Source organism: Rhinatrema bivittatum, chromosome 6, assembly GCF_901001135.1.
Source record: "Rhinatrema bivittatum chromosome 6, aRhiBiv1.1, whole genome shotgun sequence".
In the NCBI taxonomy this organism is placed as follows: Eukaryota; Metazoa; Chordata; class Amphibia; order Gymnophiona; family Rhinatrematidae; genus Rhinatrema; species Rhinatrema bivittatum.
The window spans coordinates 4892554-4914069 of record NC_042620.1 but is presented as its reverse complement, the minus strand read 5'-3'; the positions used below and the strand labels follow the sequence as shown (position 1 = coordinate 4914069).

The 21516-nt window shown below is 43.7% G+C and overlaps 1 protein-coding gene across 4 annotated transcripts in view; it reads right to left on the bottom strand.

Annotated features, from left to right (window-relative positions):
• Window positions 1-1435: 1435 nt before the first annotated feature.
• Window positions 1436-21516, bottom strand: part of STK16 (serine/threonine kinase 16) — a 162495-nt gene continuing 142414 nt past the window's right edge. For all 4 annotated transcript variants that reach the window (XM_029604988.1, XM_029604987.1, XM_029604990.1 and 1 more), the window contains 2 exons: window positions 2490-2611; window positions 1436-2379 (listed from right to left, as the gene is read on the bottom strand). In XM_029604988.1, coding sequence (XP_029460848.1) covers window positions 2241-2379; window positions 2490-2611 — 261 coding nt within the window. In that variant the 3' untranslated portion in view covers window positions 1436-2240. The remainder of the gene's footprint in view (window positions 2380-2489; window positions 2612-21516) is intronic.

The following is a 21516-nucleotide window of genomic DNA, read 5'->3' as shown; positions in this document are numbered from 1 at the left end:
AGCAGAAAAAACTGCTTTTCTGTACACCCTCCGACTTAACATCATAGCGATATTAAGTCGGAGGCCCTAAAATTAAAAAAAAAAAAAAAATCTGCCCGCGGGTTGGAAAACGGACACTCACCTTTGCTGGCGTCCGTTTTCCGAACCCGTGGTTATCAGCAGGTTTGACAACCATCGCCGGTAAAATTAAGCGTTGGCTGTCAGACCTGTGACAGCCACCGGTTCCGCCAATAAGGAGGCGCTAGGGATGCACTAGTGTCCCTAGCGCCTCCTTATTAGCATGGGCCCTAATTTAAATAAAGAATCGCGCGCCTAGGAGAGGTGCCTGGGCGCGCGTTGGGAGAGCGGGCGCTCGCCTCGGAGCGCCGGCTCTCCCGTGGACTTTATTGAATCGGCCTGTGTGTGAATTAAGTAGTGCTCTAAAAGTGATTTTAGTAATAGTAGTGAAGAGCCTGGGCTGAGGTGATTGCAGAAGTAAAGACCCTGATTGGTAGTGTTATAAGGTGGTTAAAGACTAGGAGTATCATTGCTGCATCAGACTTGCACTTAGAGTAAGGTTCCCAGGCTGAATCACGCTCTTAGATAGCGCAGTTTGCATTGTCTTTGATTAGAGATTCAGAATGGGCCACCAATTCCTAGATGTAAGGGGAATAAAATTCTATTACCATAATCAGAACGATAGTTTTCTAGTCTACTGCTTTGTGGAGAGTAAGGCATCTTTCTCACGGTGTTTGAGTTCCCTTATCTCAGAGTCATAGGACCTTAGATCAAGACCCAAGAAAGATGTGAAAACACAGCTTAGAGCCTCCTTCTCTGTCCTGTGTGGATAAAGAGGCAGTAGGTACTATTTGTAGATCAGGGCAGCGCCAGACAAGAAGCTGCAGCTCTCTGGACATCCCTCCCCCCAGGCGACGGGCTTAGCCCAGTTCTGGTTAATATCATTCCTCTAACCCGCTGTGTCTTCCCAAACAGGCTTCACAACTTTCAGCTCTAGCGTGCAGGCGTTTCTTGGCACTGTTCCCCTGCTCTAAGCCGGGAGCAGAAAGTCAGACTTCTGCTGAGAGCAAATACGCATTCTGTGATGTTACAGAGGTCAGCGGCAGCAGGGTAACAAGTCGGGCTGTGCAGAGAGAGAGGTCAAGGGCAGGGGGTGATCTATTTTAAGGGTAATTTCAATTTAGCTCAAGTGGAACAGCTGCGCGGATCCTCCCTCCCATCAGGTTTCAGAGTGGGAATGCTCTCACGATAACGTCACAGCCTTACAGAGGGGGAGATGCCATTACCTGCTGTCTCATCAGTGGCCTATTTTCAGACTTCTTGAACTTTTTTCTGGGAACATCCTCAAAAGAGAAAAATGAAATGCCAGTGCATGTGGCGCTGAACCCGTTGTGATCGCATGGGGATCCCAGAGAGAGAGACACAGATCCACGCCAGCTACAGAAAAGATCAGGTTTAATATTTCAGACAGCTTGTAAAAGACAGCACAATGCTGAGAGAAAACACAAACTCACAAGTCAATGCTCCAAACCTAACCCTGACTCAGATACTAAACTGCTCATGAACAGGAGGCAGAGTGCTGCCAGTCCTTGCAGGTTATAAATAATGTTTAGGCGGTGGCCTGTAAGCTGACGTGCAAATGAAGAGAGCCCGAGGGGAAGGAGGGCCAGCGTGGGAACAGGGCAGTGCGGGATCGGTCAGGCAGGGCCCCCTCATTGGGGGATGGTTGTACTCAGCCTGGGCCTGGACCAGGAGGAGATGAGCGCTCAGCGAGAGGAGGGTGGGATTTGCTGTTAGTGGAGGGAGAATTGAGAAGAGCGATCACTTTCAGCCACGTGATGCTGGTGGTGAGGAGGGGGGCCAGGCGATCACTGTCAGCTGTGGGAGTGGAGGGAGGGATCCACTGAGCAGTATTGGGTGAGGCATTTTGAATCCTGGGGTCCCACCCTTCTAGACATGGCTCCCTTATCTTTGACTTGATTAGACTGTAAGCTCCAGGGAGCAGGGCCATCTCTTATGTGCATCTGTACAGAAATGATAAGAGGTTGTAGAAGTGAAGAGTATAAATACTTGGAATAAATCCTAAAATCACAAGACAATTAGAAAGTAAAATGACATGCTGCAAAGCATGAAGTGCCTTCTCTCACCAGGAGTCTAATGTCAGCTACAGACAGACATGAACCGGGGCACAACGCCCCTTGACCCAGAACTAAAACTAGCAGTCGGCAGAGGCTCACGGGATATCATATCCTGGTAGTAGCCTGTCCTATTGCAATTGGCTGGAGCTCCTTCAGCTGATGCAGGACCGAGGGGATATGGGGTCGCTCTTGAGGGTTTGCCACCATGATGGAAGAAAGCAGCATCATAAGGCTTTCAGAGTACCTGAGGAGAAACAGAAACGCCCACACTCACATCTCAGTTACAGCCTCTCCCCTCACATGCCTTTACGCTTATCAATCCCCTTAGATCACACATCCGGGAATTCATCGTACCTGGGAGTCTTGGGGACGGGAATGTTGCTCTGGACGGCTAAAGCCACGCTGTCACCTTTCTGAAATATCATATCGTATGGACCCTCGCCAAACATCATACAGAACAGCACACAGCCTAAAGACTGAGACACAAACAGGGAAATACATTCTGTACACACTGTATCACAGGGAGATGCAGCCTACAGCCTGACACACTGATACAGAAATATATTCTATACATACTGTATCACAGGGAGATGCAGCCTACAGCCTGACACACCGATACAGAAATATATTCTATACATACTGTATCACAGGGAGATGCAGCCTACAGCCTGACACACCGATACAGAAATATATTCTATACATACTGTATCACAGGGAGATGCAGCCTACAGCCTGACACACCGATACAGAAATATATTCTATACATACTGTATCACAGGGAGATGCAGCCTACAGTCTGACACACCGATACAGAAATATATTCTATATATACTGTATCACAGGGAGATGCAGCCTACAGCCTGACACACCTATACAGAAATATATTCTATACATACTGTATCACAGGGAGATGCAGCCTACAGCCTGACACACCGATACAGAAATATATTCTATACATACTGTATCACAGGGAGATGCAGCCTACAGCCTGACACACCGATACAGAAATATATTCTATACATACTGTATCACAGGGAGATGCAGCCTACAGCCTGACACACCGATACAGAAATATATTCTATACATACTGTATCACAGGGAGATGCAGCCTACAGTCTGACACACCGATACAGAAATATATTCTATATATACTGTATCACAGGGAGATGCAGCCTACAGCCTGAAACACCTATACAGAAATATATTCTATACATACTGTATCACAGGGAGATGCAGCCTACAGCCTGACACACCGATACAGTATGTATAGAATATAATTCTGTATCACAGGGAGATGCAGCCTCAGCCTGACACACCTATACAGAAATATATTCTATACATACTGTATCACAGGGAGATGCAGTCTACAGCCTGACACACCGATACAGAAATATATTCTATACATACTGTATCACAGGGAGATGCAGCCTACAGCCTGAAACACCTATACAGAAATATATTCTATACATACTGTATCACAGGGAGATGCAGCCTACAGCCTGACACAATGATACAGAAATATATTCTATACGTACTGTATCCCAGGGAGATGCAGCCTACAGCCTGACACACCGATACAGAAATATATTCTATCCATACTGTATCACAGGGAGATGCAGCCTACAGCCTGACACACCGATACAGAAATATATTCTATGCATACTGTATCACAGGGAGATGCAGCCTATAGTTTGACACACCTATATAGAAATAAATTCTGCACATACCGTATCACATGAATGTTCAGTGTACAGCCTGACATACCTCACAGAAATATATTCTATACATATGGATTCACATGGATGTAGAGCATACAGTCTGACACACCTATACAGAAATATAGTCTATATGTATACTGTATCACTTATATATAGCGCATACAGCTTGACATTCCTATACAGAAAAATTCTACAGATACTGTATTACATGGATGTGCAGCCTACAGCTTGACTCACTTATCTAGAAATATATTCTACACATAATGTATCACATGGATATATAATGTGAAGCCTATAGACTATTCTACACCAGGGATGGCGAACTCCAGTCCTCGAGGGCCGCAAACAGGCCTGGTTTTCAGGATATCCACAATGAGCACATATGAGAAAGGTTTGCATCCAGTGGACGCAGTGCATGCAGATCTTTCTCATGCATATTCACCTTGAAGAAAACAACATCCTACTACCCACGCAATTTGGCTTCAGGAAACAACTGAACACTGAGACACTACTACTATCACTAAACAACACTGTATTCAAAGGATTTGAAGACGGACCCAGTTACCTTTTAGTCCTACTTGACCTATCAGCAGCCTTTGACATGGTAAACCACTCAATCATGATTGACCGTCTATCTGAAATTGGTGCAAAAGAAAAAACCCTACAATGGTTCACATCCTATCTATCACAAAGAACCTACCAGGTGTTGATCAACGACACCCTCTCAAAAAAAATAAACCTAGACACCGGAGTTCCCCAAGGCTCCGCTCTATCTGCGACACTCTTCAACATTTATCTGCTCCCAATATGCCACTTCCTCTCAAACCTTAAACTGACCCACTTCATATATGCGGACGATATCCAAATATTAATCCCAATACACAATTCTCTGAAAGACACCTACAAAAAAACAGTCACCTACCTCACCAAAATAAAGCAACTACTGACCAACATGAAACTCATCCTAAACTTCAATAAGACAGAAATAATCATACTGGATAGAAAGAACAACGCTCCCCAACTACCACCACTCAACCTAATGAACCAAAATGTTGTAATCTCACCTTATTTATTTTATTTATTTTATTTTATATACCGGCAACCGTTTGCACATCGTGCCGGTTTACAAGTAACTTATAACAAGGAATATATAGGCGAGGCCTTTACAAAGAACAATATGTAACACAGTAACAAAGCAGATAACTAAATAACTTGGGGAAGGAGGGATAGATACAACAAGGGGGGGTGGGGGAGGGAGAGAACAGATACATAAGGATAAGATATATACATGGATTTGAGGAGCAGATGGAATGTACACTGGTTATATATTTATTTATTTATTTAGCATTTTTCTATACCGACTTTCCAATAACAAAATTATTGATCAATTCGGTTTACATTTTAAACAATAACAACAATGACAAGTAACAATGGAATTATATGGAATTATATAAGTGCAGATTATATAAGTAATATATGGAATTATATATGGAATATATGGAATTATATATGGAATATATGGAATTATATAAGTGCAGATTATATAAGTAATATATGGAATTATATAAGTGCAGATAAAAACAGACACATTATTTTAAAGTAAGGGTTGAATGAAGTGTTTGAAGTTCTTAGAGGGAAAGGGGGTTAAGTGTAGGGTGTGGATCCTGGAGGGGATTAAAGGATTTTAGGGGGGTATTGGTGAGAGATGAAGGTAGGGTGAGAGTGTTAGAAGGTGGTGAAAAGGATTGGGGGTATGCTTGGAGGAAGAGCCAGGTTTTGAGATTCTTTTTGAAAGTGGGAGTGGAGGTTTCTGTGCGTAGGTGAAGAGGCATTGAATTCCAAAGGGAGGGGCCTGCAAGGGAAAGGGCTCTATTGGTGGTGGAAATGAGTCTTGTGGATTTTATGGAAGGAGGAATAAGGGTTGCTTGGAGTGATGAACGGGTAGGTCTAGTGGAGGTACGAGGAAGGAAAGGTGGGTTTAGCCAGTTGTAATGCTCGTTGGTGATACTTTTGTGGATGAGGGTAAGCGTCTTGTAAGCAGCCTTGGAGTCATAATTTATTTATTTTATTTATTTATTTAAGGTTTTTTTATACCGGCATTCATGAACTCGTTCACATCATGTCGGTTTACAGAAAACAGGGGTGCGGATAATACAACCAAAAAACATAAATAACGTGATGAAGAGAAGCAGTTACAATTAACAAGGGCTAATGAACTGGGAATGTAAGAAATAGAAAGAGATAGAGGAGAATAATTATATACAAAAGTTCAATATAAATATGGTGTCTCATATGTACAGTCTCTGAGTAGAGAGTTTGTTTATGGTGCATATTAGGTAGAGTTCGAGAAGGCTTGCCTGAAAAGCCATGTCTTGAGTCTTTTCCTAAAGGTTAGGAGACATGGTTCGTTTCTGAGTTCTGGAGGGATGGAGTTCCATAACTGTGGGCCTGCGGTGGAAAGGGCTCGGTCTCTTAAGGTGCTGTGATTAGTGGTTTTCATGGGTGGAACAATGAGGCATCCTCTGTAGGCTTCCCTGGTCGGTCTTGTGGATTTGTGGAAGCGGGGAGGAATTTGTAGATCGATTGTGGTATGTTGGTGAATGATTTTGTATATCAAGGTGATGGATTTATAAATGACTCTGAAATGAATTGGTAACCAGTGGAGGTCTTGTAGCACTGGGGAGATATGGTCTCTTTTCTTAGTGTTTGTCAGTAGACGGGCTGCTGCGTTTTGGACCATTTGGAGCGGTTTTGTGTATGAGGAGGGGAGGCCAAGTAAAGTGGAGCAGCAGTAGTCCAATTTTGAGAAAATGAGGGCTTGGAGGATGGTTCTGAAGTCTTTGGCATGGAAGAGTGGTCTTATCCTTTTTAAAACTTGCAGTTTATAGAAACAGTCTTTGGTGGTTTTATTGATGTGGGCTTTGAAGTTTAGTTTATTGTCGATTAGCACACCTAGATCTCTTACATGAGTGGTTTGTAGGTTGTTTGGCAGAGAGGTTGTGAGATTGTTATCAGGAGTTATGAGTAATACTTCAGTTTTGGCGGAGTTTAGTACCAGATTGAGGCTGTTGAGGAGGTTTTTGATTTCTAGGTGACAGGATTCCCAGTATTCAAGGGTTTTTGAGTATGATTCTTTGATGGGGATCAGGATCTGGATGTCATCTGCATAGAGAAAGTGTATTAACTTGAGGTTGATGAGGAGTTGACATAGTGGTAGGAGGTAAATATTAAAGAGTGTAGGGGATAAAGAGGAACCTTGTGGGACTCCGATGGTCGAGTCGTGGCGTGATGATTCTTTATTCTGGATTTTTACCTTGTAGCCTCTGTTGGTTAGGAACGATTTGAACCAGGAGAGCGCTAAACCAGAGATTCCTATAGCAGCTAGCAGTTTGATGAGGATAGCGTGATTTACGGTATCGAAAGCTGCTGAGAGGTCCAAAAGGATCAATAGAAAGGATTGACCTTTGTCTGTACCTAAGATGAGTAGGTCTGTTAGGGAGGTAAGTAGGGATTCTGTGCCCCTATTTTTGCGGAATCCATGCTGTGAGGCGGATAGAATTTTGTTGTCTTCGATGAAGTCCGATAGTTGGGCGTTCACAAGCCTTTCCATAATCTTAGCTATGATAGGGAGATTAGCTATTGGACGGTAGTTGTTGGGGTCTTTTAGGTCCAGGTTGGGTTTTTTTAAAAGAGGTTTGAGTGAGGCTTGTTTGAGGTCTTCTGGGAAGGAACCTTGGGATAGCGAGCAGTTGATGATGTCTGCTAATGTTTTGGATATGGTGTCTGGTATTGAGAGGAGAAGTTTTGAGGGAATATGGTCCGCTGGGTGCGAAGATGGTTTCATTCTTTTAAGGATGGTTTGGATTTCGGAAGACGAAGTGGGTTCAAACATTTCAAGATGAATGTTTTTGATGTGAGGCATTAGGGCTGGAGTTAGAGGGATGATATTGGAGGGAAGTTGAGTAAGAAGATTTGTGATTTTGTTTTGAAAGAAGATGGCGAGTTCATCTGCTTTAGCTTGAGCTTGGTTACTAGGGCATTCTGGTGAGGGTACTTGGGTTAGGGAGGAAACATAGGAGAATAGAGCTTTCGCATCAAAGACTAAGTTGTGGATTTTGGAGGCAAAAAAAGTCTCTTTTTGATTTGGAGGTGCTGGCCTTGTATTGTTGTAGCGTGCGTTTGTAGGCTGAGAGTGTGCTAGCAGTAGGACTTTTCCGCCAGTTGGATTCCATTTGTCTTAATTTTTGTTTTAGCCTTCTAAGATCGTCGGTGAACCATGGTTGTTTTTTGGAGGCGTCTGGGTGGGATTTTTTTGTTGTTAGAGGGCAGAGCTTATTGGCTATGGATTCTGTGATGGAGTTCCATGATCGTAAGGCCGTATTGGGATCGGTGAGAACAATAGCGGGAAGGTGTTTGGTCAGCTGATTGGTGAGGTCGTCGGGGTGACAAGGTTTCCTGTAATTAAAGGAGGGAGTAGGTGGATGAGGAGCAGTAGATTTTTCCAATGCAAATGAGGTAGAAATCAGGGAGTGATCCGACCAGGGTATCTTCGTATTTTTTGGTGGGGAAGACGATTTTATGCCTTTGTTGATAAAGATCAGGTCCAACGTATGTCCTGCTTTATGTGTCGGGTTATTGACTATTTGGGTAAAGCCCATCGCTGAGAATGCTAGAAGGAGAGTTTGGCAACTAGTTGAGAGAGCTGGGTTATCCATGTGGAGATTGAAATCTCCTAGTATTATTGCTGGGGCGTCCAGGTTTAGGAAGGTTGTGGTTATTTCGATGATGGGTGAGATGTCGGCTTCTAAGAGTCCTGGGGGGGCGTAGATGAGAAGTATTTGAAGTTGGTGTGATGTGAAGAATCCAATTTCAAGTTTGGTATCGGAGTGGATCGGATGTTGTGAGAATTTGAGGTCTTTTTTAGTTGCAAGTAGGATTCCTCCTCCCCTCTTTTTCAGTCTAGGCAGGGAGAAGATGTCGTAGGTTAGCGTCGGTAGTTGGTTTAATATTGCAGTATCTGAGGGTTTCAACCATGTTTCAGTTATTGCGCAAATATCTGGTTTATCGTCAGTGAGGTAGTCGTTGAGGATTAGTGATTTTTTGGTTATAGATTGCGCATTGAATAGTGATAAGGTGAATAGGGAGAGGCCTAGTAGTTGGGTTATCGGAGCTATTAGGATTGGTGTGAGTGTTTTAAGGTTGCGAAGGTTTGCTTGTCTGGTTGGATTTCTTTTCTGTGAGAAATAGTGAGGTATGATTGGGATTGCAAATGTTGGATGCATTTTAGAGGCTAGGTCCATTTTAAATGTGGGTGTTGTTATAGAGGATGCTGTGTTTGTTTGAGTGGAGTTGTTGAGTGGAGTGGCGTTGTTGAGTGGATGCTGGAGTCCTGGAGTGGCTGCTGGGTGGATGCTGGAGTCCTGGTGGTGGATGCTGGAGTCCTGGCGTGGATGCTGGGTGAGTGCTGGGTTCCTGGGTGGTTGTTGGAGTGTGTAGTCGTTTGTGAAGTTTGATTGTCTTTGTTTAGCGTTGTTGAGAGGCTGCTGGAGTCCTGCAGAGTTGTCAGTGTGTTTCACCGGTACAGCTGTTTGCCTCTGTATATGTCGTCCTGAATTGTTGTTTGAGAGGGAGAGCGTTTGAGCGTTAGATGGCTGACCTTGAATGTGTAGACGGACCTGGTTCTGATACGCTTGGAAATCTTGGTGGATTTTAGCAGCTGTTCAGCCGGCTTCCAGTTAGTGGACGAGGATTCCGGGGCTCTCAGGGGCCGCACGAAGGGGCGCACAAAGGGGCGGGCCCCTTTGTCGCGCTCCTTCGGCGCGCGACGTTCGGCGCCTCGGATGTCCGGGATTAAATCTCGTGTGCTTCTCCGGGATTGGTTGAGGAAGAACCGTTGCAAAGAGGGCGGCAGAAGTCGAGCCAGCTCTTTAAATTTGGCGCGGTCGCGTGGTGCTGAGGTCACCAGCGCGACTGGGGCGGCGTCGGTCCGTCTTTCGTGCGGGAGGGCCCTTCTTGTGGCTTCCTGTGGCGGTGGGCGGAGAGCGGCGAGGCAGCCGGATCGCTGCGACCCCAAGAAGAATCCGGAGGAGGAGGTAGGTGGTACGCTTCCCCGTGGCCGGAGCAGGGGCCCACGGAGGTAGGGCGAGATTTAAGGCCTTACCCCGATGGGCTCAAGCGCCGGCTGCGCGGGCCTCTCTCCCAGCGTCTATCTGCTCCGGGGACCTGTGATCGCTGTTGCAGTCCGTCGCAAAGAGGGCGGCAGAAGTCGAGCCGGCTCTTTAAATTTGGCGCGGTCGCGTGGTGCTGAGGTCACCAGCGCGACTGGGGCGGCGTCGGTCCGTCTTTCGTGCGGGAGGGCCCTTCTTGTGGCTTCCTGTGGCGGTGGGCGGAGAGCGGCGAGGCAGCCGGATCGCTGCGACCCCAAGAAGAATCCGGAGGAGGAGGTAGGTGGTACGCTTCCCCGTGGCCAGAGCAGGGGCCCACGGAGGTAGGGTGAGATTTAAGGCCTTACCCCGATGGGCTCAAGCGCCGGCTGCGCGGGCCTCTCTCCCAGCGCCTATCTGCTCCGGGGACCTGTGATCGCTGTTGCAGTCCGTCGCAAAGAGGGCGGCAGAAGTCGAGCCGGCTCTTTAAATTTGGCGCGGTCGCGTGGTGCTGAGGTCACCAGCGCGACTGGGGCGGCGTCGGTCCGTCTTTCGTGCGGGAGGGCCCTTCTTGTGGCTTCCTGTGGCGGTGGGCGGAGAGCGGCGAGGCAGCCGGATCGCTGCGACCCCAAGAAGAATCCGGAGGAGGAGGTAGGTGGTACGCTTCCCCGTGGCCGGAGCAGGGGCCCACAGAGGTAGGGCGAGATTTAAGGCCTTACCCCGATGGGCTCAAGCGCCGGCTGCGCGGGCCTCTCTCCCAGCGCCTATCTGCTCCGGGGACCTGTGATCGCTGTTGCAGTCCGTCGCAAAGAGGACGAAAATTCCGTCGCAAATTGACAAAGAACCTTCCTTCAAGAACCACATCACTACTAAAATCAAAGACGGATATCACAAACTACTAACACTACGTCGTCTAAAACCTTTCCTTTCCCCCAACGACTTTAGAACAGTCCTTCAACTACTCATCTTCTCCAACTTGGACTACTGCAACTCCCTGCTATTCAACTTACCTCTCAACACCATCCGTCCACTCCAAATCCTCCAAAATACAGCCGCAAGAATACTCACTGGAACTAAAAAACATGATCACATTACTCCTACACTTATATCACTACACTAGCTTCCAATAAAATTTAGAATAGAATAAAAAATACTATCCATATTACACAAAATAATATACGAAGAACAAACAAACTGGCTAAGTACATCCATAAAACTGCACTCTCCAAACAGAAACCTCCGCTCAGCTAATAAAGCTAATAGATTAAAGATTCCACCTGCTCGTTCCAAACAACTTACCTCAACTTGTAAGAGAGCCATATCCCTAGGAAGTCCCAAACTCTGGAACACCCTCCCAATCGAACTTAGAACACAGCAAAACTTAAAAACCTTCAAAAAAGAACTAAAAACCTGGATGTTTACCAAAGCCTACCAAAACACCCAATCACTCTCAGATATTACTTCACTCCTACTGGACCTATGCAAACATGTGGAACCAATGCAAGCACGTAATATAACACATAACCAAAACGGTATAGTTTGACATCCGATCTAAGTTTATAAAACCTACAATATCTATGTTAACAATCACAGGAACTTTTTGGAAACTCTGTTAAACATCGAAACTTTGTAAATTGTTGTGATGGCGAAACCAAACAACAGTATATAAAACTCGATAAATAAATAAATAAACTAAATAAATATCCTGAAAACCTGGCCTGTTTGTGGCCCTCAAGGACTGGAATTCTCCATCCCTGTTCCACACATATATCACAGGGATATACAGTGTCAGCGTAATTCTAAGGAATCAATCAGAAATATATTCTACACATACTATATCACATGGATATACAATGTGCAGCATATACACTAAGAAATCATACAGAAATATATTCTACACATACTATATCACATGGATATACAATGTGCAGCATATACACTAAGAAATCATACAGAAATATATTCTACACATACTATATCACATGGATGTACAATGTGCAGCATATACACTAAGAAATCATACAGAAATATATTCTACACATACTATATCACATGGATATACAATGTGCAGCATATAGACTAAGAAATCATACAGAAATATATTCTGCTCATACTATATCACAGGGATATACAATGTGCAGCATATAGACTAAGAAATCATACAGAAATATATTCTACACATACTATATCACAGGGATGTACAATGTGCAGCATATAGACTAAGAAATCATACAGAAATATATTCTACACATACTATATCACATGGATGTACAATGTGCAGCATATAGACTAAGAAATCATACAGAAATATATTCTGCTCATACTATATCACAGGGATATACAATGTGCAGCATATACAGTAAGAAATCATACAGAAATATATTCTACACATACTATATCACATGGATATACAATGTGCAGCATATACACTAAGAAATCATACAGAAATATATTCTACACATACTATATCACATGGATGTACAATGTGCAGCATATACACTAAGAAATCATACAGAAATATATTCTACACATACTCTATCACATGGATATACAATGTGCAGCATATAGACTAAGAAATCATACAGAAATATATTCTACACATACTATATCACATGGATGTACAATGTGCAGCATATAGACTAAGAAATCATACAGAAATATATTCTGCTCATACTATATCACATGGATGTACAATGTGCAGCATATAGACTAAGAAATCATACAGAAATATATTCTACACATACTATATCACAGGGATATACAATGTGCAGCATATACACTAAGAAATCATACAGAAATATATTCTGCTCATACTATATCACATGGATATACAATGTGCAGCATATACACTAAGAAATCATACAGAAATATATTCTGCTCATACTATATCACAGGGATATACAATGTGCAGCATATACACTAAGAAATCATACAGAAATATATTCTGCTCATACTATATCACAGGGATATACAATGTGCAGCATATAGACTAAGAAATCATACAGAAATATATTCTGCTCATACTATATCACAGGGATATACAATGTGCAGCATATACACTAAGAAATCATACAGAAATATATTCTACACATACTATATCACAGGGATATACAATGTGCAGCATATAGACTAAGAAATCATACAGAAATATATTCAACTCATACTATATCACATGGATGTACAATGTGCAGCATAAAGACTAAGAAATCATACAGAAATATATTCTGCTCATACTATATCACAGGGATATACAATGTGCAGCATATAGACTAAGAAATCATACAGAAATATATTCTACACATACTATATCACAGGGATATACAATGTGCAGCATATACACTAAGAAATCATACAGAAATATATTCTACACATACTATATCACATGGATGTACAATGTGCAGCATAAAGACTAAGAAATCATACAGAAATATATTCTGCTCATACTATATCACAGGGATATACAATGTGCAGTATATAGACTAAGAAATCATACAGAAATATATTCTACACATACTATATCACAGGGATATACAATGTGCAGCATATAGACTAAGAAATCATACAGAAATATATTGTACACATACTATATCACATGGATGTACAATGTGCAGCATATAGACTAAGAAATCATACAGAAATATATTCTACACATACTATATCACACGGATATACAATGTGCAGCATATACACTAAGAAATCATACAGAAATATATTCTGCTCATACTATATCACAGGGATGTACAATGTGCAGCATATAGACTAAGAAATCATACAGAAATATATTCAACTCATACTGGGAGATACGTGCGTGCCAGGCCATTTTGAAAATATGCTTGGCGCGCGCTCGGCCCAGCTACACACATATCCCCCCGTTTCAGAGTGCGCAGGGTTTTGAAAATGTGGTCTATACTGTATCATGGATATATAGCGCATGCAGACTAAAGTCTGAGAAATCTATACAAAAATGTATTATACACACACATCTTGATTTTAAAAGCCTTACGTGCGCCTGTTTTGGGCTGGCGTGAAGATTGCGGATTTTAAGAAGCGTGTGAGTACGCGCATATATCTCCCGGTATGCACCCAAATCAGGAAGATATAAAGGGGCTGGACATGGGCCTTCCAGATCTATAACCTGAAGTACACGTGTAAGGGTCCCTATCGCGTAACTTTACTTCTGTTATGGATGGTGGGGTTTGAAGGGTCGGGGTAATAGGGTGGCTATCTAACTATGGGGGTTAGGAAGTCCTATCCTTTACTGGGAATGAACTGGGGAAATGGGTATTTGTGTTGGCGTGCATGCCTAGCAAAATCCACCTACTTACATGGTAGAGGTGGCGGTTTTGCATATATGCACGCATCCATATAAAATTGTGCACATACAAACGTGCATCCAGGCTATTCTACAATACGTACACATATTATAAAATTGCTGTGTCCATTCGCGTCAACCAGCATATGTGCGTACATGTATGCCCGCGTGGCAGAACGCAGCCTAACATCTGAGACTGATACAGGAAATAGAGTCTATACATACTGTAGCACATAGGCTAAAGAGTGAAAAACATATGTAAATATATTATACCACATATACCTATAAAATCATACATCATGATGCAGATAAAGACCATACGGCTCATCATATCTCTCACTTATCTTGACAGTCCCTCCTCTCCTTCCAGATCTCCTGTATTTATGCAAGGCTTTCTTGACTTCACATACCGTCACTGAAGTCAGGTTACTGGCTCCTTTCTGTACCAATGGTCTGGGGGATTCTCTTGGAGGTCCTAAGCTCTGGGGCAGGGGGTGATCCCACCTGGGGCTCTCTCTCGCACATGTGCTCTCCCTCTGTCACTAACACCGAGACACTTCAGCCACCAGCAGGATGCGCCCTACCAGCAGCCTCTTCCATTCTTCAGCTGTCCTTGAGCTTCCAGATACACTCGATGTTGGGCCATCGATGATGAGGTCAGGCAGACGGATCAGGAACAGTGTTGGCACGTCAGAGATAAGGAACCTGAGAGTACAGGTAAGCAGGCACAAAACATATGCTGGGCCGTTTCTAGGCCTGGGCTGCAGTTTGGCTACCCCTGCTGTAATCCCTCCTTTCTGTTGAAAGAAACCTGCTTCTTGTGCATTTAATCCTTGGAAGTATTTAAACGTCTCTTTCATATTTCCTCTTTCCCTCCTTTCCTCCAGGGTGTATATATATTTAGATCTTTAGCCTCCTCTCAGACTCCCTCCTGTTTCTATCCTTCTGAAGGTGGGGTCTCCAGAACTGTACTCAGTATCCCACGTGAGGTCTCACCAGGGACCTATACAGGGGCAATATCACCTCCCTTTTTCTGCTGACCAGTCCTCTCCCTATGCAGCCAAGCATCTTTCTGCCTTTCACCCTCGCTTTATCCAGCTGTTTGGCTGAATTAAGGTCATCAGATATGATCACATCCTGATCCCTCTTATTTTGTGACCAGAAGAACTTAATCCCCTGTCCTGCACCCTTGAATGTTTACAAGCTAAATGCATGACCCTGCACTTGCTATCACTGAATAGACCATTGCCCAAACTATACTAGATCTCACCTCATATTTTCCCACACTTGTCAGAGTGTCTACCCTGTAGATTTTCGTATCATCCACAAACCTTTCCTGATATCAGAACTGGACCGAGGTCCAATGCCTGCAGCACACCACTTACCACTTACTTTCCTCTTTCCTCTGCATTTACCACCTTGCTTTGTTACCTTCCACTCCCTTTCTAACCCAGTCAATTTGTTTATAAGTCTCCTCTGCAGAAATGTGTCAAAGGTTTTGCTAACATCCAAATACACTACCATTTAGCGTTCATCTTTAGGAGGCCTTTGTGGAATCCGATGATTACATGATCCAAAGCCCCCTGGTTTCACCAAATGTAGGTTTAGCCCGTTGAATCTAATCGATTTCATTTATTCTTGCCACTAGGCATCCTATGTATCAGTCTTTAAGCCAGAGCTTCCCAAACTGTGGGACGGGACCCCAAATGGGGTCACAAATGCCTCAGAGGGCAGTCCTCTCCAGACATCACCAGCAGCAGTGGAAATCAGCACGGGATCGCACTCTCAGGTCCTGCAAGGGTCCCGCCCGCGCTTGAGTTTCCACGTTAACAGGAAGCCATGTGTGAGGAGGGACTGGGGCCACGGCAGGGCCTGTGAGCTTTCATTGGCTCACAGATCCTGTGCTGACTTTCATCACTAACGCTGCTGTCAGCTGCAGATCAACATCAGGCATTGGACCGGCCATTGGGGAAGAGTGGGCAGAGCGTGCACAGGTTGTCACTTCTTCTCTATCCTCTCCCATCACTGAACTTACCTAAGAGAAAAGTGTAGCCCCTGTCATCAGCCTGCCCTCTCTTCCCACCAGTTGTCATCCACTTATCGCCTGAGGCCCAAAGGGAAATGTTGCAGCTGACCCTAATCAAGGGGATGTGTGGATGGGGGCTGTTTGACGGGAGGGATCAGATTCAGGAAGGGTTTGAGGGTTGGATCGGCTGTGGAAGGTGAGAGGGGGGATGCAAGAGAGGAGCTAGGGGTGAGAGTATCATCTGGAGGGGGGGTATGTGAGAAAAGAGAGAGGAAGGGGATGACAGATGATCATTTGGGGTTACAAAAATGGCTTCGAGGTGAGAGAGGTTCAGTGGGGAGGATGTAAAAAGCTGGAGTGGGTGAGCGAGCGGCTAGGCTGGCAAGGGAAGAGGAATTGGGGATGTAAGAGGGGATCAGCCGGAGGGGCAGAGGTTGAGAGAGGGGATGGGTTGGAGTGCAGGAATGGTGAGTGGAGGGATTGTTGGAGGCGAACTACACCCCTGCTAATTTGGTTTGGTTGTCCTCTGGGGTCGTGTGAATTTTCAAATGCTAAAATGGGGTCACATTGGCTAAACGTTTGGGAAGCCCTGCTTTAAGCTGTGTGCTGTATCTGACATGGATATATAGTACAAAGCCTAAAGACAGAGATACAAAAATATATTACACTGTATCACATGGATATACAAAAGTAAGATCTCACTCATACACGCAACTCAAAGATTACAATAATGATACGAATGTAACATGACGGTCATAACATTATCTTTGAGTTGCTTGGATGAGTAAGATTTTATTTTTTGGTATTTTGCATTTCTCACTCACTAGGTTCACTTTATAGCATTGTTTCACATGGATATACAGCATAAAGCCTAAAGACTGAGTCACATACAGTATGTGTAGAATATATTTGCCTGTAAGAGTCCCACTCTGGAGGTTGCGTGCTGCATATCCATGTGATACATATATTTGCCTGTACGAGTCCCAGTCTCTAGGCTGCGTGTTGCATACAGAAATGAAATGAAAAGGAGCAACGGTCCACCCAGTCTGCCCAGCAAGCTTATGGAAGTTTCTGCCGCGCCATGCAGGTCACCCCCATACTTATCAATTTCCCAGATCGTCAAAGTCAGGGCCCTTGTTGCTTCCTGTCTGAGTCCAATTCCCTGTTACCTTCTGCTGTAGAAGCAGAGAGCAATGTTAGAGTTGCATCAAGAGTTTTAGGCTTATTGGTTAAGGGTATTAACAGCTGCATCTGCAAGATATCCCTATGTTTGTTTTCCCAGACTGCCAAATTCAATATCCTTGTTGCTTGCTGTCTGAATCTATTTCCCCTATTCTTCTTTTCCCCCTGCTGTTGAAGCAGAGAGCAATGATGGCGTTGCATCAACAGTAGGAAGGCTTATTGGTTAAAGGTAGTAACCAACTCACCAGCAAGTTACCCCCATGCACTCAATTCTTCATTTCCATCCTCTAGTCTTTAGGAATCCAGTGTTTATCCCATGCCCCTTTGAAATTTTTCAGTTTTTGTCTTCTCCACCTCCTCTGGAAGGACATTCCAGGCATCCACCACCCTCTCCATGAAGAAATATTTCCTGATGTTGGGTCTGAGCCGTCCTCCCTCATTTCATGACCCCTAATTCTACTGATTTCTTTCCCACGGAAAAGGTTTATTTATTTTATTTATTTAAATTTTTTTTATACCGGTGTTAGTGTGTACATCACATCGGTTTACATTATAACAGTAGCTTGGAAAATACATTAAACAGGGATGTACATTAAACAGGGAAGTAATAAGGCATGGGCCATGTGAATGCATAGAGAGGCATAGAAATATAGAGTAACTGGCAGAAGGTTCAGAACCTAAGAAGATAAGGTTCAGAGTGCCGATTACTAACATGTTGCAAATATTAATGTATAATGAGGTAGATAACAATAAACATATGTTAATTTTATACAATATGTACAGGAGTGCATAGATGCACAGATTTGCATGGTATTAAGGATGGAGGGTAGTAAGCTAAGGGGAGGACAGAAAATGGTCTAGGGGAAGGGAGGTGGTTAGTCGGGGAATGCTTGTGTGAATAGCCATGTTTTTAGTTTCTTTCTAAATTTGAAATGGCAGGATTCGAGACGTAGTGTTGATGGCAGGGTGTTCCAATGTGAGGGGCCTGCAATTGATATGGCACGTTCTCTTGTAGTGGAAAGGTGTGCCATTTTTAGAGAGGGTACATGAAGAGATCCCTTGTTGATTGACCTGGTGGGGCGATTTGACTGTGTAGAGGTGAAAGGGTGGTCAAGCCAGTTAGAGTGGTGGGAGTGAATGGCTTTGTGGATAATTGTGAGCGTTTTATACAGGATGCGAGAGTGGATGGGGAGCCAATGCAGGTCTTTAAGAATGGGGGTTATATGGTTGGTTTTGCGGACCTTTGATATGATTCTTGCCATGGCGTTTTGGAGCATTTGTAGTGGTTTTATGGTAGAGGAGGGGAGTCCTAGGAATAGTGAATTGCAGTAATCCAGTTTTGATGATAGGGTGGTTTGGATAACAGTTCGAAAGTCATGGGCGTATAGTAAGGGTTTGAGTTTCTTTAGCACCATAAGTTTGAAGAATCCGTCTTTAAGGGTGGAGCTGACGTGTTTCTTCATGTTTAGTTATTGGTCAATAAGAACTCCCAGGTCTCTGACAGAAGGTTGTGCGGAGACGAGATTGAAAGCTGGGTCAGAGGTTAATGAAGGCTTAGGGGTGGAGTGGTGAGAGATGAGTAGTAGCTCGGTTTTATTAGTGTTTAGTGCAAGATGGAGATTGGTGAGAAGGGAGTTGACTGCTTTGAGGCAGGTTTCCCAGTGGGTTAAGGCATCGGATATGGAGGTGTGTATAGGTATGACGATTTGAACATCGTCTGCATATAGAAAGAATTTTAGTTTGAGATCTGACAGAAGATGACATAGTGGGGTGAGGTTGTTGTTTGTTGTTGATTGTGCATTATTAAAACTTCTCAGGTATCTGAAGGTCTGTATCATATCTCCCCTGCACCTCCTCTCCTCAGGGTATACATATTTAGGTCCTTCAACCTCTCCTCATAAGTCATTTGATGGAGACCACCCAGCATTTTGGTTGCCCTTCTCAGGACCACCTCCATCCTGACATTGTCCCTTTTGAGATACGGTCTCCAGAACTGAACACAATACTCCATGTGAGGCTTCATCAAGGACCTATATAAGGGTGATTATCACTTCCTTTTTTTTAACTAGTTATTCCTTTCTCTATGTAGCCCAGTATTCTGCTGGCTTTAGCTATCGCTAGATACTATCATCCTAAGTTCCCTCTCTTGCTCCATGCATAACAGTCCTTCATCTCCAACAGATATAGCTCTTTTGCATTACCGTACCCCAGATGCGTGACTCTACACTTCTTGGCATTGAATCCCAGCTACCATATCTTTGACCACTGTTCAACCTTCCTTAAATCACAACTCATTCTCTCTATTCCCTCTGGCGTATCCACTCTGTTGCAGATCTTAGTATCATCCACAAATAGACAAACTTTACCTTCTATCCCTTCTGCAATGTCACTTACAAAGATATTGAACAAAATCAGTCCCAACACCGATCCTTCTGGCAGTCTGTTTAACACCGTTTTCACTTCAGAGAAGGTTCCATTTACCATCACACGCTGTCTTCTGTCCATCAACCAGTTTGTAATCCAGGCCACCACCTTGGCTCTCACTCCCAAGCTTCTCATTTTATTCACAAGCCTCCTATTTGGGACCATATCAAAAGCTTTGCTGAAATCCAAGTAGATCACATCAAGCACTCTTCCTCAATCCAATTCTTTAGTTACCCAATCAAAAAAATCAATCAGATTTGTCTGACAGGACTTTCCACTAGTGAATCCATGTTGTCTTGGGTCCAGCAATACTCTTGCCTGTAGTTGACTTCTTTTCCTTCAGCAGAGTCTTCATTAATTTACCCACCACTGAGGTGAGGCTAACAAGTCTGTAGTTTCCGGCCTCCTCTCTGCTACCACTCTTGTGGAGCGGGACCACCGCCACTCTTCTCCAATCACTTGGCACCACTCCCGTTTCCAGGTATCTATTGAACAGGACACGCAGCAAACCCGCCAGCACATCTCTGAGCTCTCTCAGTATCCTGGGATGAACCTCATCCGGCACCATGGCCTTGTCCACTTTCAGTTTTCCTTGCTCATCCTATACATTCTCTTCTGTAAATGGAGTTTCATCTACCCCATTTCCACCAATGTTCTTGTCAACCAGCAAAGGTTCTTCTCCAGGGTCTTATTCAATGAACAATGAATTGAAGTATTTGTCTAATATTTTGCCTTTTCTTCATCTCTCTTCATACATTGATCATTGTCACCTTTTAATTTCACTATACCACTTTAGACCTCTCTCTGATATATCTGAAAAATGTTTTGTCACCTCCCTTTACCTCTTTGGCATTCCTTTCTTTTGCCTGACTTTTAGCTTTCTTGATTTCCTTCTTTGTCTCCCTCAGTTTCATCAGATATTCTTCCCTGTGTTCCTCCTTTTGGGATCCTTTATATTTCTTGAAACCTGTTCTTTTGCTTTTTATTTTATCAGCCACCTCCTTTGAGAACCAGATCAGTTTCTTATTTCTTTTACTTTTGTTTACTCTTCTAACATAAAGATTTGTTGCTTTTGTAATTGCTTCTTTTAGTTTGGTCCACTGTTGTTCCACCTCTCCCATTTTCTCCCAGTCTTCTAGTTCTACTTCCAGGTATTTCCCTTTTTCGACAAACTCTGTATTTTTTAATTCAAAACCTGGGTCTTCGTGTGACTTCTTTGCATTGTACTTGCGATATCAAACCATACCGTTTGATGATCACTACTGCTGAGGTGGGCTCCACCCAGACATTAGAGACATTATTTCCGTTAATGAGCACCAAGTTGAGAATCACATCTTCCCTCGTGGGTTCCATTACCATCTGTTGAACATGCACTATCTTTCTACTTCTGATAGATTGCGCAGAAGGGATTCTCCAGTCTACATCCGGCAGATTAAAATTCCAACAATCAACACTTTTTACTTCTTTCCCACCATCTGGATGTCCTTGAATAGATCTCTGTCCAGTTCTTCCAATTGAGTCAGAGGCCTGTAAACCACTCCCGTATAAATGGATGCACCATCCTCTTTTTTTAGGA